The sequence below is a fragment of the Oryctolagus cuniculus genome, chromosome 20 (genome assembly GCF_051225735.1).
Source record: "Oryctolagus cuniculus isolate XC-2025 breed Fujian yellow rabbit chromosome 20, ASM5122573v1, whole genome shotgun sequence".
Lineage (NCBI taxonomy): Eukaryota > Metazoa > Chordata > Mammalia > Lagomorpha > Leporidae > Oryctolagus > Oryctolagus cuniculus.
Genome location: NC_142886.1, coordinates 49,487,922 through 49,502,797, shown reverse-complemented (window position 1 = coordinate 49,502,797; position 14,876 = coordinate 49,487,922). Strand labels below are relative to the sequence as shown.

The 14,876-nt window shown below is 65.6% G+C and overlaps 1 protein-coding gene across 1 annotated transcript; it reads right to left on the bottom strand.

Moving 5' to 3' along the window:
- Positions 1–2,452: 2,452 nt before the first annotated feature.
- DIO3 (iodothyronine deiodinase 3) lies at positions 2,453–4,191 on the bottom strand. The gene has a single exon (XM_008248683.5). The coding sequence runs from the start codon at positions 4,050–4,052 to the stop codon at positions 3,135–3,137; it is 918 nt and encodes a 305-aa protein (XP_008246905.2). The 5' UTR covers positions 4,053–4,191; the 3' UTR covers positions 2,453–3,134.
- Between the last annotated feature and the right edge of the window lie 10,685 nt (positions 4,192–14,876).

Below are 14,876 nucleotides of genomic sequence, written 5' to 3'. Positions count from 1 at the left end.
CTTGCACTCCTGTGTTTTTCTGTGTATTTAAAACTTACATCAAGAATGGGTTTTGTATAATCTTGGTGTTTTTCACTTAAAAGGAGAGGGAGCCTTGGGAAAATGCAAAACAACAGCAATCCAACCGACTTTGTGGAAGGCGGGGCAGTAGAGCGGCAGGGCAGACGCATCTGACTGCCGGAGGTGTCTGGGCCTGCGTTCTCCAGGGCAGGTGCCTCGTGGAGACACCGCCAGCCTCTGAGCGCGCCCAAGGCCGACAGGCCCCCCAAGGTTGCTTTACCGACTCAGGACGAGGGGCGCCAGGGCAGCAACAAGGTAGTGGTGGTGCAGAAGCGGAATCCCGCTCTTGTTTTAAAACGGGAAACGCAGGGGCACCGGGTTTCAGCGCACAGGCGGGAGGTGATGGCGGGCAGGTCTGCTCTCTCCTGGGGACCCGCCTCTGTTCCGCAGTGACACCGCTGCGTTCTCAGCCAGGGCAGTGTTCAAGGAAGAAGAAAAGGCATTGGGAACGGGCCGAGAGAGCAAGGGAAAGACGAAGGAGGGAGGGGGCAGGGGAGGACAGAAAGGGGCGGTGAGGGGGGGAAATGCTCTGATCTCCTGGAGCCTCCGGAGCCGCAGGTCCCCGCGCCGCCGCGCTGAGCGCGCTTGAGACTTGTGGCCCGGGAAGCCGGAGGCAGCCCGGGTGCGCCAGCTCCGCGGGAGGGGAGGCCGCCCGGCGCGCCCGGGGACAGCTCTGAGCGCGTTCGGGTGCAGGGAGCAGCCGGAACCCGCTGGGCCTGGCCCGGCAGCGGCTCCCGCTGAACCCTGCCGCTGCTTCCCCGCGCCACCAAGCCCGGACCGGGGCCGGCCGGCGGCGGAGAGCTCCAGGCAGGCCCTGTCAGGCGTGGGCGCCGCCTTTCTCCGTGTTCTCCTGGGAGCTTGGTGATGATGAGACGGAGCGCGCAGGGCGCGGGCGCGGGGAAGAGACTCCGAAAACCACCTGTGCCAATTGTTTAAAAAGTTATGTTTCAACTTAAGTCCATTTAAAGGGAAAACCCCACAGTGTAGGGTGTCCATTCCAAAAAGTCGTCAAGGGGGAGCGGCGTGCGGGCTGGGAGCAGAATGCGGGTTGACACAGGCTAAACCGCCGCAAGCCGCGCCCCCAAGTGCACGCGCGCCCACCCCGCCCCCGCCCCTAGCCGCCATGGCCCCCGCGTCCTATCCAGTTTTTCTTCCCTATTCAAGATGTCACCAGCGGAGGGAGGTGCGCGCCTCGGGGGTCGCGCGCTCCGGTGTCGCCCTCACTCAGCAGGAGAGCGAGGGAGCGCAGACTGCGGGGGATTCGCATTTGGCCGCGACCATAGGCCGGGACCTGTGCCAGGAGCCCCGAATCGGCCCTCTGGCTCTTGGAACCAACCAGCCCCTCTTGGTGGTCTCTCTTCACCTCCTCACCCTGCCCCTTCCCTGCTTCTCAGCCCCTACCGGGTTTGAGGTGATGGCGATGTTTGACTCGGTTTGGGGACATGGAGGAGGGCCTGGACAGAGGCGAGGTGACCCGGGCGCGGAGTGGGGGGCGCACCCCACAGTACCCCCGGCTCAGCAGCAGGATCTGTGGCTGGAGTGTTGGAGAGGCCGCCACCGCGCTTTGCCAGCCGCGCCTCCCAGGGACCCCAGCAGCCAGGCAGGGATTGGCGGGAGACGATTCTGCAGGTGTGGGGAGGGGGGTCAGCTAAGAGCCAGGTGCACGGTGGCTTCACGGGATCCGAAGTCCCATCGGCCTCCGCAGCCCTCCGTCGCCCCGCTGGCGCGCACGGCAAGTTAGACGGGCGGCTGCAGGGACCGCTGCGGCTGTCGGCGAGTGCGTGTGTATGGGCGCGCTCGCGGCGCCTAGAGGGGACCCCGGTGCCTCGGCTTCGCTCCTGGGCCCCGTGGGGTTGGGATTCTGCGCTCTTTTCCCGCCCCCAGGCTCCCCGCCGCCGCGTGCAGGTGGCCGCGGATTGTCGCTCCCACCGCCGCCGAAAGCCTCCCACCCCACCCGCATCCCTATCGGGGAGGCGCCCGCTCGCCCGGGCCTGCCTTTCCCCCAGGGTCACCAGGGCGCGGTCGGCAGATTTGTGTTTAATTCCCGCCACTCTACAGAGGCAAGGGAAGAGAAAGGTCCCGAAGGCAGTCAGAAAGCAGTTTACTTCAAGCCTTTATTGTTGTAGCCCCTAAGAAGTTTATACACGGGAATGTCTCCAGCCCGAAGCTCACCAAATGGCCTTTGAATCTGGGACCCTCGGCCCCCCGGCCCCGCAGCCAGCAGCTCGGCCGGGCAGTCTCCTCAACTCCGGGGGCCCCAGGCTTCCCCCCCAAATCTCCCTTGCCCCAGACCCCACCACCCAAAGCCTGCTCCCCGGGAGTCCCTCTCCCCCCGGCGCAGCAAGCCTCCCGAGTGCCTCTCCAGCCATCTCCCCCCACCCCGTACCTCCCACTCCCTACGCCCCCTCCCGGAAACCCAGGGCAGTCTCCCCCTCTCGCTTCGGGCATTGCTTCAAGCCCCCTGCAAATCAGAACCGGCTCGTGGCGGAAACCAGTTAGAGGCGGCTCGTCATCAGCAGTGGGGCTCGCGCTCACCCCAAGCAAACGGGGGACACTACCCTGCCCACCCTTCTCCTTCCTCTGTCCCTCCCCCCTCCAATCAGGGACAAGAAACAGACACAAAAGCAGCAGGACTCCCCTTCTCCGAGAGCGACAGGTGGATGCCAGGCAACTGCCGAGAGAGCGCTGCCGGAACCCAGCTGCGCGCGGGCGCGACCAAGGTCTCGGCGCTGCGAGCACCGCGGGGCCCCGCGCGTGGCTGAAGGCGCGCCGCGGAGCTGGCACGAGACGGTGCTGTGCGGGCGAGTGCCCGGGGCACGCACGCGGGCGGGGGTGCGCGCCGCCTCTGCGCTCCCAGCCGGGGGAGGGGGATTTGAGCGAGCCAGCAGGTACCGGTGAGAGGCAGCCACAGCAGCAGCCCCAGGGAACCGGGGCTTCCCTTGGCCGAGGGCGCAGTCTCAGTCCCTCCGGGTCACTGGGGCCTCGCCAAGCTCAAGTTCCTCTGGCGCTTGCCCGTGAGCCTCGACGGCTCCGAGGCCCAGCCCGCCCCGTCCGGCCAGTTGTCCCTCGGTCGCTTACACCCGCCGGGGCCGGGCGCCACGCAGCTGCTGGTCGTAGCGCCGCAGCCAAGCGCGCAGCTCCGAGACCTGGTAGCCGTCGGGGCCTCGGCCGCCCTGGTACATGATGGTGCCACTCTGGATGACGTAGAGGCGCTCGAAGTAGGCGCCGTAGGCCGAGCTGCTGGAGTTGGCCATGGTGTCCAGCACCAGGGCGCAGCCCGGCGCGCCTTGCTGCAGCACCCTGGCCGCCCTGACCCGGTCCTCCAGGCTGCGGTGCTGCGGGATGACGTAGGGGGAGTCAGTGGTGACCCAGCCGTCGGAGGGGTGCGCCTCCTCAATGTAGATGATGAGGAAGTCGACGTCGCGCTGGTACTTGGCGACCAGGCGTCGGAAGGCGCTCATGCGCGCCATGAACGGCGGTCAGGTGCAGCTGCCGAAGTTGAGCACCAACGGGCGGTTCCCCTGGGCGTAGTCGAGGATGCGCTGGCTCTGGAAGCCGTCGGGCAGAACCACCTCGGAGTTGGGCGCCGGGCCGCCCTCGTGCGCCTGCTTGAAGAAATCCAGCTGCTGGCCGTGCCACACGGCCCGGAGCGACGCCAGCGTGCACAGGCGGTTGTCGTCCGACACGCAGATGGGCGGGTCATCGGGGGACACCTCCTCGCCGTCGCTGTTGAGCTCCACCTCGGGCTCGGGCTGCCCCCGGCGGCGGCGGCGGCCCAGGATGTGCTTGCGGATGCACAGGAAGTCGAGGAGCCACAGCATGAAAGCCGTGCCCAGGAAGCGCGGGAAGAGCACGAGGCACGAGGCGGTCTGGGCGCAGAGCCGCAGGGAGTGAAGCAGCAGGGAGCGGAGCATGGTGGCCGCAGGCCCCGACGCCCCCTGGGCCCTGTCGCCTTCCCCGACCACCAGCCGCGAGGCGGCCTGGCGAGGCATCTGGGTTCTGGCCGTGCCGAGAGCTCGATTTATAGCCTTCAATTGGCGGGAGACTCCACCTCCGGCCCGGGCCCGCCCCCTTGCAACTTGAGCCCGGAGGGATCCCCCAGCGGCGCGGCCAATGCCCTAGGAACCGCGGGGTCGAGGGCGGGCGCAGGCAGGCCGAGGGCGGAGCGGCCGCCTGGGGCGGGGGCCCCGGAGCGGGACGGGGCACCCGGGCGCCCGCCGCGGCGGTCCTCCGGCCGGCGCGACCGCTGCGCGCGGCCCCGGCCCCCACGGTCCTCAAGGCAGGGCCCCGGCCCGCGCCCCTCTCGCCGCGCACCTGAGCCGAGTTCCCCGGCGGCCGCCGCGCTGCGCCGGAGCTCCGGTTCGCTTCCCGCGCGCCGCCGCCGCCGCCAACGCCGCCCACGCCGCCGCCGCTCGTGCGGGCCGCTGCCCAGGTGCCGTGGGAGTCCGGGTCCGCGGCCGCCGCTTCGCTGGTCCCGGCTCCCGCCCCTCAGAGGACGCGGGCCCGCCAGGAGGCAACTTTGGGTTCCCGCCGCCCTCCCGGCTCGCCCGCGGGCGCCGCTCGACTGCCGGAGCCCGCCCGCCAGCCTCCCGCGCGCGCTCACACTCGCGCCTCGCACACGGCCGCCCCCCGCACCGCCCCGCCACGCACACCGCGCTCCGCGCCCCCCGCCGCTGCCCGCGGCTGCCGCGCGCCGCCCCAGCCCGCGCAGCGCCGGTCGCGCCCGCCCCGTCCCATCGCGTTCCCTCTGGGCGCCCGCGGTTCCCGGGTCAGCGGCCGCCGGGGGCCCAGCCGAGAGGTGCGGAGGGCAGGGTCCGCGAGCCGGTTAGCGCCGGGCCCGGGAGACGGGCAGGGCTGGGGAAGCCGCGCGGGCTCTGCGTCCCCAGCCGACTTGGGAGCGCCCCGGGCGCAGGGCGCTGCGGGCGCGGGGCGTGGGGCAGCGGGCGCGGGGCGGCGCCGGCCCCGGGCGGCTCTCCCACTAGGGGTAGCTGTTGCCTGAACGCCGGAGCGCTCCCCTCCCGCCGCCTGCCTCTCCCGGCGCAGCCCTGGCCGCCGGGCGCACCCGTCCCGTTCGTCCCCGGACGTTGCTCTCTGCCCCGGGAGCGTCGAGACTGGAGCGCCCGAGCTGAGCCCACTCGCGGAGCCGGAGGGCGGCGGCCCGACTCACCGCGGAGGCGCCCGAACGCGTCAAGTGCGTACTTTCCACCGAGAGCGTGTGCCGCGGCGTTTAGGGGTGCGGGGCAACTCCCCAACTCTGCGGAGCCCTGGGCGGCCCCGCCGCCGCGTCCGAGACCTTCTGGCCCCGCGCGGCGCGCGGCGCGGGGCGGGCGACTTGTGCTCCGGGGCGGGGAGGTGCCTTGACCCGGGGTCCCCGAGGCCAGGAGCAAGCCCCCTTCTCCTCGGCCCGCCGAGTCCCGCGGGGCAAGCCCGAGCCGAGTGGCGCGCGGTCTGCCCCTCGGCTGGGGAGCCGCGCTGCCCGGAGAGCCCTTGCGGTGGCGGGCGCTTGTCCGGGGCTGCGGGGCCCGAGCCCGCCGCCGCCTCCGCCGCTGCCTCCCGCGTCCCGTGCGCCGCCCGCCCCGGGGACCGGCCGCCCAACAACTTCTCGGGACCAAGACAGCGCTCGCGCCCTGGACCGAGATGGGAGCTGGCCGAGCCCTACGGAACGCGGGCGGATCGCTTTGGGCGGCCGGAGAACGCGCCGGGAGAAGTCGACCGCAGGCCAGTTGTCCCGGGGGTGCGCAGGTACTCACCCCGCCCTGGGCGAGGGTCCTCCCCTCTGTTTTTCTCGGACCTGGCAGGACCCTCGGCCCCCTGAGCTCCCTGCCAGACCCGTGGCTCCGGGAGGTCAAGCCCCTCAGTGTGCGGGGCGGTGGGAGGGGTGTGTGAGGGTGTCCCCGCCGCCTGGGGCAGGGGGCGCCCCCAGGAACCTCCCATCTAGGGCAAGGCAGCTTGAGCTCTCCCACTCTGAGCCCCCAAACTGCGCCTCACCACTCTGGGTAGGGGTCTTCTGGTGGGCTGGGGGATGCTCCCTGAGCCCTGGGGTGGGGTGGGAAGGTGGGGGTCTCATTAGTCTGCCCCAGCCCCTCCCCCTCCCCCGCAAGAGGAACACTGCTGAGCTAGCAGCTCTGTCCTTTCTGGGGGAGGAAGACAGCGTAGGAGGAGAAGCCTGTAGTGGGGGGGCTCTGAGAGGAGGGCTGGGGTTTCCCAAGGCGCCGGGCGCTGGGCAGGGGCTGGAGGGTGGTGGGAGGCCCACCTCTGGTTGGACAATCTTGGTTCCTGGGATGTGCCTGTCTAGGGCCTAGAGCATCAGGGACATGGGACAGTGCGCCAATCCCCTTTCTCACATTTAGTCTCAGAGAAAACCACCCTGGGCTGGGAGAGTATTTCTGTTCCTTCTGGGATTGGTGGTATGTGTGTGTGCACATGCATGTGCAATCATGAATGTACACGGGCATGTACATGAATGTATACGTGTGTGCATGCAAGTACACGGGCATGTATGCATGCATGCATGGGCATATGTACCTGTGTGCACATATGTGTGCATGATTGTACATGGGGCATGCATGCGTGTGTACATGGGCATATGAATCTGCACACACATGTGTGCATGCATGTACATGGGGGCATGCATGCACGCACATGTGCATGGGCATATGCACACGCACACATGTGTGCATGCATGCACATGGGGCGTGTATGCATGCATGTGTGCTTATGTGCATATACACACGTGTGTGCATGTGCACATGTGTGCATGTGTGTACGTGGGGCATGCATGCATGCATGTGTGCATGCACCTGCGTGTATGTGCACAATGTGTGTACATGGGGCATGTATGTGTGCATGCATGTGTGCATGCATGTGTGCATGTGTGTATGTGCACAATGTGTGTACATGGGGCATGTATGTGTGCATGCACCTGCATGTATGTGCACAATGTGTGTACATGGGGCATGTATGTGTGCATGCATGTGTGCATGCGTGTATGTGCACAATGTGTGTACATGGGGCATGTATGTGTGCATGCATGCATGTGTGCATGTGTGTATGTGCACAATGTGTGTACATGGGGCATGTATGTGTGCATGCACCTGCATGTATGTGCACAATGTGTGTACATGGGGCATGTATGTGTGCATGCATGTGTGCATGTGTGTACGCACCTGTGTGTGCACGTGCACATGTGTGTATGGCATGGTCCAGGGCAGGCGTAAGGCCAGCCCTCTGGTCCCCTCTGTAGGATCAGCCCTTCCAGCGGCACCAGGTGACTCCTTCCAGGCCCACGGACACAGCAGCGCCCTGGTCCTGAAGGCCGCCACCTGCTCTGGCATCTGCTGTTTCTTGGGTGGGCAGGCTGCGCTCCACACCTCAGGGTCCCAGGCCCATCTGGCCCGCACAACCTCTTCTGCAGGTGAGGACAGGTTCAAGGTCCAGTCTCCGGGTCACCTGGCCCAGTGGTGACTCCCACTTCAGGGCTCTTCTCCCCCACTCCGGCCCCTCTCTCTCATCACCCTCTGCTAGACCCTCCCTCATCCTGGGCAGCCCTCAGCTTGACTAGACCCGGCCCTTCTGACCAGTCCTGTCCTGTCCTGTCCCAGCCGTCAGGAGCGAGGGGACTGCTCCCAGGCCAAGACCCACCTGGGACCTGGGGCAGATCCAGGCCCAGTGCGCCTGGCAGGCTCCGCTGTTGGGGGTGGGGGTGGGGACCAGGGCTGGAGCTGGGGCCGCTCCCTGTGCCTCCCCTCCCGCTCTGCCTGCCCTCTCCCAGCTCCAGCAGGGGGCGGGCAGGGGAAAGAAAAGCAGGTTGAACTGGGTCCACTCGGTATCTAGCCACTTGGAGGGAGGCTAGGGGTGGTGGGGAGGAGGCGGAGGCCTGGCACCGAGGGAGAATTGGCCTTTGGATGGCCTCCTGTTCCCCAGACACGGGGTGGGCGTGCGTGGCCATGGCCGCTGGGTCCTTTCTCCATGCAGGGCCACCTCCTCAGACTTCGGGGACAGGTGGTCCAGCCTGCTCACCGGGAGGACTGTTGGAGAACTACAGGTGGTGCCTCTACACCAGACCTGGCTTCCTCACCGCCTGGCCATGGGGGTCTGAGCCCTCCTGGCCAGGACCCGCGGTCTCCCGCCCTCTGCTCGGGCTTCCTGGTGCTGCAGGAGCTCCTGGTGCTTTCTGAACTCCGAGCTTCCTCTCGCATGGCTCCCTCCATCCTTCTCCTCCATGTCACTTCCACCTGGCTCCCGCAGCCCCGCCCCCAGTGTTCTCCCTCCGCTGCCCACCCCGCTGCCCACCCAGCTGTCACGCTCGTCGCTGGAGCCTGGGCTTCGCCACGGCCTTCCGCTCCTGCAGCTGGCTCCAGACCCGCCCCTCCCAGCCTGGCCGGGCGGTGCTCCGAGGTGACTAACCAGAACCGGCACCGGGGAGGCGCCCAATAAAGTTTTCGAAATGAGTAAATGTGTGTAGTGTGGACTTACTGAAAACTCCTTGTTTTGGGAGAATTTCAAGATGCTTCCTTCTGCCCTCTGCACGCCCGCAGCAGGGAGCCAGGCAGGGCGTGTCCCAGCGGCTCAGAGTGGAACGCAGTCCCTGGGGAAATCCCGGGTGTGGCGTCTTCTGATCCTGCTGTCACCTGGCCACCAGGGCGAGCAGACCCCTCCCATGGCAACCTGGCCCGCCCACCACTGTCACTGCACATCTCATTTGCTTAAAGCCTGACTCTTCTGTTCAAACGTCCTCCTGGCTGGACCCCGTGTGTGGACACCCTGTGTGTGTGTGGTTGGGGGGGGCAGCGGCTGGAGGTGCTGGGATGACCCTGAGGTGTCCCCAGCACAGCAGGCCCTGTCCCTCTGGGAGCCTTAGGCAGGAATCTGGGAGACAGTGGGGCTGTGGGTGGCTGTTGGGCAGCCCGGGAGCCGGGCCAGGAGAGCTTGTCGGGGCCTCGGGGCCTGGATCCGGTAGGGTGTTTGGCAGCTTTCTGGGGCTGGAGGAGGCCTGAGGCTCCCAGCCAGAGAGGCGAGGGCGCAGGCAGCAAGGCCCTGGCTACCGGCTGTGTGACCCTGGGCACGTCCTGGCCTCACCTGTGTGGGAAGGGGGTTGGGAAGCGACTTCCCGGTGTCTTCTCCCAGAATCACTCCATAACTCTGAAGGTTCTAGGAAGTCCGGGAGACCCTGCCCTCCTGCCTGCTGCTCTGGGGCAGTGAGACTCCCCACTGGGCAAGTCCCACCTGGCCTCGCGCTCTTGTCATTGGTACCTGGTAACACCTTTCACCTGCACCCGTCCTGCCACAGCCTGGGGCCCCCACTCTGGGGCCCGTCCCCACTCCAGCAGCCCAGCCTGGCACAGGTAGAGATGTGACTGCACACCTCCTCGGGGGAGGCTGCCTGTGGGGGCCGGGTCCAGCCCGGGGCCGCTGGGCTGCTCATCCCCAGGACAGAGCCTGGCCTGTGCCCCAAGGCTGGCTGGAGGGTCACTGGTGTGTCCGTCTCTCCTTTCCACCTCAGGTTCTCTTTGGAAAAGGCTGAGTGCCCCCAGCCAGCAGGGACACCGTGTCCCCAGCCTCAGCTGCCAGGCAGATCCAACATCCTTAATGTGACAAGCGTGCTTGTGTGTGTGTGCGCGGTGTGTGTGCCTGCGTGTGTCTGTTTACACCCAGCCTTGTGAGAGGGAAAAAGAAACGCGGGGCGGGAGGGGGCAGCTTCCCACCTGGGGATGGAGTGGCCACAGCGTCCCCCCCCCAACCCCAGGCCAAGGAACGGCCGCAGATCTTGCCCCGCTGCCCCGGTGGTAAAGTCTGGTTCCCGGTCCCAATATCCGACACTGGCAGTGTCATGTGGCGTCACGTGTGCTCAGCTGGGCGGGGTCAGAGTCCTCACTGGCAAGCCGGGACGGTCGGGCATGGACGCCGCAGGGGCGTGGATGAGCAGAGACGAGGAGGGTGGCTCGTGGGGTGGAGGACTCTCAGGGCCGAGACCCAGGTTTGCTGAAGCCGGCTCTGAGACCACTGCAAAGAGGCGGCCGCAGTGTGCTCCCGAGGCGCAACACGCCTGGGCCCTGGGCTGCTCGTACCCGGACAGAGCCTGGCCTGTGCCTGCTGGTCCCTCCCTGAGGTCCCTCCACCCTGGGGGGCTCGCCTGGCTCCCGACCGCTTCTCTGCACACGGGACAGGGATGTGCAGGAGTGTCCTCTGTCCTCGGGAAGGCCCATCCCCAGCCTGGCAGGGGTGGGGGCGCCCCAGGAGGGGCCACTGCTGCTCTCGCCTTGTGGAGACCCCACGCCCTGGCCTCCTCCTTTGCCGGGGCACAAAAGGCTCCCAGCCATTTGTGGCAGGCGGGAGAGGGGCAGAGCCACTGTGTATGTTCTGTGTGTCCCAGCGTGAGAACAGCACCTGCCACAGCCATGGTGGGTCACCTGGGGCAAGCCACGTGAATTCTGTGCCTCAACCGTCTCATCTGTAAAATGGGCTCAGCAGCCTCCCACCCGCCCCCACTCATCCCTGGGACTGTGCCCAGGGCACGACTAGCCTGGGACCCCCTACTCCCAGGAACCTCAGGAGCTTACAGGGGCCCTGGCAGTATGGGGCACTGCTCCCCACAAACGACCTTGCCGGGACCCTGCCAGGTGGCTAAGGTCTTCCCTGTTGCAGAAGCCTGTCTCTGGGCAGCCTCTTGGTCTCCACTGGTTGTGCTTTTTAGACTTCTTAGATTTGCACGTGGCAGAAAGCTAATCCAGGCTGCTTTCAGCTCAGGAGGAATTCACTTCCAGCCGGTGAAGTCCAGCAAGAGCCATGCTTTCAGGTACAGCTGCATCCAGGTGTTCCGCAGACACTGCCCAGACCCTGCCTCTCCTGGCCCTCAGCTCTGGCCTCTGAGGTCCTTACAGCACCTGTGTGTCCTGGCCGCCGGCGGAGCAGAAAGCACAATCCCCCAACCAGACATCAGCTGGGAGCCTGGGCAGGGTGTCGGGGCTCCTTGGTGAAATGAGGCTCCGAGAGGTGAAGTGATCCACCCGGGGCTGCAGAGCTTAACCTCACGCTCCCAGCCGGCTGGAGGCATTCCATCAGGGCGCCCTGGGCTGGAAGGGAGGTGGTGGTGGGGTTGAGGACGGCAGCCCCTCCCTCTGGGCGAGGGGCCAGCCCAGCCCACAGGGCAGGGGCTGGGGGCCGGAGCCTAGGGCAGCCTCCATGGCTGGGGTTCACTGTGGCTGCCACACACACAGACCTGGCATCCCCAGTGGTTGTCTGAGCTCTGACACTGAGAGAATGGCGTTTCTGGGGCCCTCGTGCTGTGCTGGGGTGCAAACGCCAATCGGGCAGGCTCACCCCACGTGGCAAGGCCTGTGAGCAGACCTGGCTTCCAGTCCCGACTCTGCCACCCGGAGGAGGTGTGTGTGGCCTTGGGCGCACTCTGGGAGCCCTCTGGCTGCAGGGGAGGTGATGGCCCCTCTCCTCCCGGGTCTGTGAGTCGCGGCCTGGGGGAGGGACTGCCGTAGCAGTTGTGCTGCTGTTTGGCTGCCCTTCCTGTGCTGGGGGGCGGGTGTGCTGCTGCCTGGTCAGAGCAGATCAAGAGCCCCGCCCCTCTGTCTCCTGCCATCCACTCCCGCTTCCTCCCGGACAGAAACCTAACCCTAACCTAACCCTAACCCTGACCCAGAGACTGGGCTCACCCTTGAAGTCCGGCACGTCCACTCCTTCCCCCCAAACACTCAGAATATTCCAGCCACCTGCGTCCACCCCACAAGACCACGGGTGCCATGAGGGCGGGCCTGGGATGGACTCCCCGTCCCCTGGGCTTGCATCGAGTGAGCCGGTGCTCGGCCTCTCCAAGCCTCAGCTGCTGGAGGGATTTGCTGGCACTCTCAGAGCAGGCGCTGTCACCTGTGCGTTGGGACTCAGCCATCTTTGCCACAGCAGGGCAGGTGACAAATGACCACAGAGCCACAAGCGCTTGCTTCTCTCTCTCGGGCTGTGGGGTTTAGCCGCGCAGGCCAGGGGCTCTGAGCTGTCAGCTGGCCCCACTGGCGTGGCGGTGGCCCTGCTCTGCTGTTTGTGTCTCTGGCCCTCCTGGATTGCACGTTGCATGGTGACGCAGAGTGAGACAGGCAGCAGCCCCGAGGCGGGAGCTGTGCTGAGGCTCCAGGGCGTCGCAGGTGAGCGCCTCCTTGGCGGGGGGAGGGTGCAGGGAGGAGCAGGAAGTGGGGCTGTCCTGGCCGTCAGGTCTTGAGCCTGGGCTCCCCGTGGCGGCCGGCTGCATCCTCACCACCTGCCCTCCTGGTGCCTGGCTCACAGCTGCACAGGAGTCGGTGCCGGCGCCGGGCCAGACCCAAGAAAGACGTGTTTCGGTGGGTCCTGGGCTCCCTGGCGCCTCCTGGGTCATGGCTGCTGTGTCCTCACCTCCACACGGGGACTGGACTCGGGGACTTGTAGGGGACTGCCTGCTGGGGCTGAGGTCCTCAAGGGCGTGAGCCATGGGCAGAGAGAGAGAGGAGTGGGGGGCAGGCCTAGCCTTGCTTCTGCTATTTGCCTCTCCCTTTCCAGAAGCTTCTACAGGCTCTCCTTTGTGGAGGTGGGGGTGGTGGAGGCATGCAGGGGCTTGGGGGTTAAGTGGGTTAAGTGGGAGGTTCTGATGATTTCATCCTGTTATCCTGTCAGTCAGCCTGCAGGATAATTCCCTGGGCAGCAGGGTCAGGGTGGGGTTGGGGTGGGAGCTCCCTCTGTCTGTCTTCTCTGCCTGTGGTATTGTTCTTGGGTTTTGGGGGTTTTATCTGAGACAAGAGCCTATCATCCATTCATCTGCTCATGTGTCCTCCTATCCATCCGTCCATCCATACATCTCTCCACCCAACTATCCATCCATCCATCCATCCACCCATCCACCCACCCACCATCCATCCATCCATCCATACATCTATCTACCCAACTATTCATCCATCCACCATCCATCCACCCACCCTCCCTTCTATCCATCCACCCATCCCTCCATCTCTCCATCCATCCACTCATCCACCCAACTATCCATCCATCCATCCATCCACACACCATCCATCCCTCCCTCTCTCCACCCATCCATTCATCCATCCACCCACCATCCATCCATCCATGCATCTCCACCCATCCATCCACCCATCCCTCCATCTCTCCATCCATCCCTCCATCTCTCCATCCATGCATCCATCTCTTCATCCATTTCTCCATCCATCCATCCATTTCTCCATCCATCCATCCATCCATCCATCCATCCATCCATCTCTCCACCCATCCATCCATCCATCCACCCATCCATCCATCCACCCACCCTTCCTTCTATCCATCCCTCCATCTCTCCATCCATCCACTCATCCACCCAACTATCCATCCATCCACCATCCATCCACCCATCCATCCATTCATCCACCCATCCCTCCATCTCTCCATCCATGCATCCATCTCTCCACCCATGCATCCATTTCTCCATCCATCCACCCATCCCTCCCTCCCTGCCTCCCTCCTTCCATCCATCTCTCTACCCACCCACCCATCCATCCACCCATCCATCCATCTCTCCATCCATCCATCCATGCTTCCATTGGCACATTGGCACTTCACCAGCCCCTTTCCTGGAGAGTGTCATCTGAGGAGGCGAGTGCTGGACTACCAGGGTGGTTTGAACACTGGCTGGGGTGACTCCCCCAGAGGGAGATGCAGCTTGTACCCCAGAGGTGACCCTGCCCGATTCCATCCCCTGTGGCCAGCAGCACGAGATAATGATGCTGGGGCCAATGAGAAGCCCAGGCCTGCAGGGGGCTGCTCCCTCCAGGCAGACTTCAGACCTGTAGTGAACTAACTCTGCCCGAGTCTTACAGGGACTTGCTGGTGGGCACGGGGGACTCGGTGGGTTCCCACTCAGGCTGAGGGTGGAGAGGTCAGGCAGATTAGCCACGGGGCCACGCAGCACAAGACATCCTGTGGGCAACCATGCACTTTCTGCCCTTCCTGCCCTCGTGTCCTTGACTGAGCCTGTGTGCTCCAAGTTGAGGCAGAGCCGTGTGCAGCATCCCTGTCACAGATCCCATCTCTGGGGGACAGTGTCGCTCCCTCTTGAATCCAGTCTCCCCCAGGGTGTGTCGCCTCAGGTCCTCCAGGGAATCCTCCCACCCTGGAGTTAAATTCCAGGTGCCTTGGGGGGCCAGGAGCTTTCTCAAGGAGACCTGGGGGAGACAGGAGGCATGGGAAGTCCCTAGGGAGGGAGGTGACCTGGACATGGCCAGCCTCGGGGGAGCCTGCGAGGTGTGCATGTGTGCGTGTGCGTGTGTGTGGGGAAGGGTGCAGTCCCCAGCACCTGGGCACCACAGGCCAGCGCCGGATTCTTGGGAGAGATCCGGAGGAGTGGACCTCGGCGGTCCAGCGCACCTGACTTCCTGCGGGACAGCTGTCTGCTTCCTGGGCCAGAGCTTAAAACTGAGGCGGGAATGGGGGAGTGTGTCGTGGAGAGGCTGACCTTGGTGGGTCTCTTCCAGACCAGTGGCAGTCAACGAGGTCCCAGTTCGGGGACCCAGGAGGCCTAGGAACTGCCCCAAGACCCCAGGCCTGCTGTGGGTTCCTGAGGGTAACTCGAGGGAACCCTGGGCATGAGGACTAGATCCAGTTCCCTGGAGCCACCGTCAGGAGACGCCCAGCAGTGGGACCAGGCTGGGGCTGGGGGTGCTTGCACAGGTTGTGGGAGGGCGTTGGGAAGGGGGGCCTGATGGAGACCCCCCTGGTCTCCTCCCGCCCCTCCAGCTCCTCCTCTGTTTTCCCCGCCCCCTTCCCCTATCCCCTCCCTCTGCTCCTTACCCACCAGT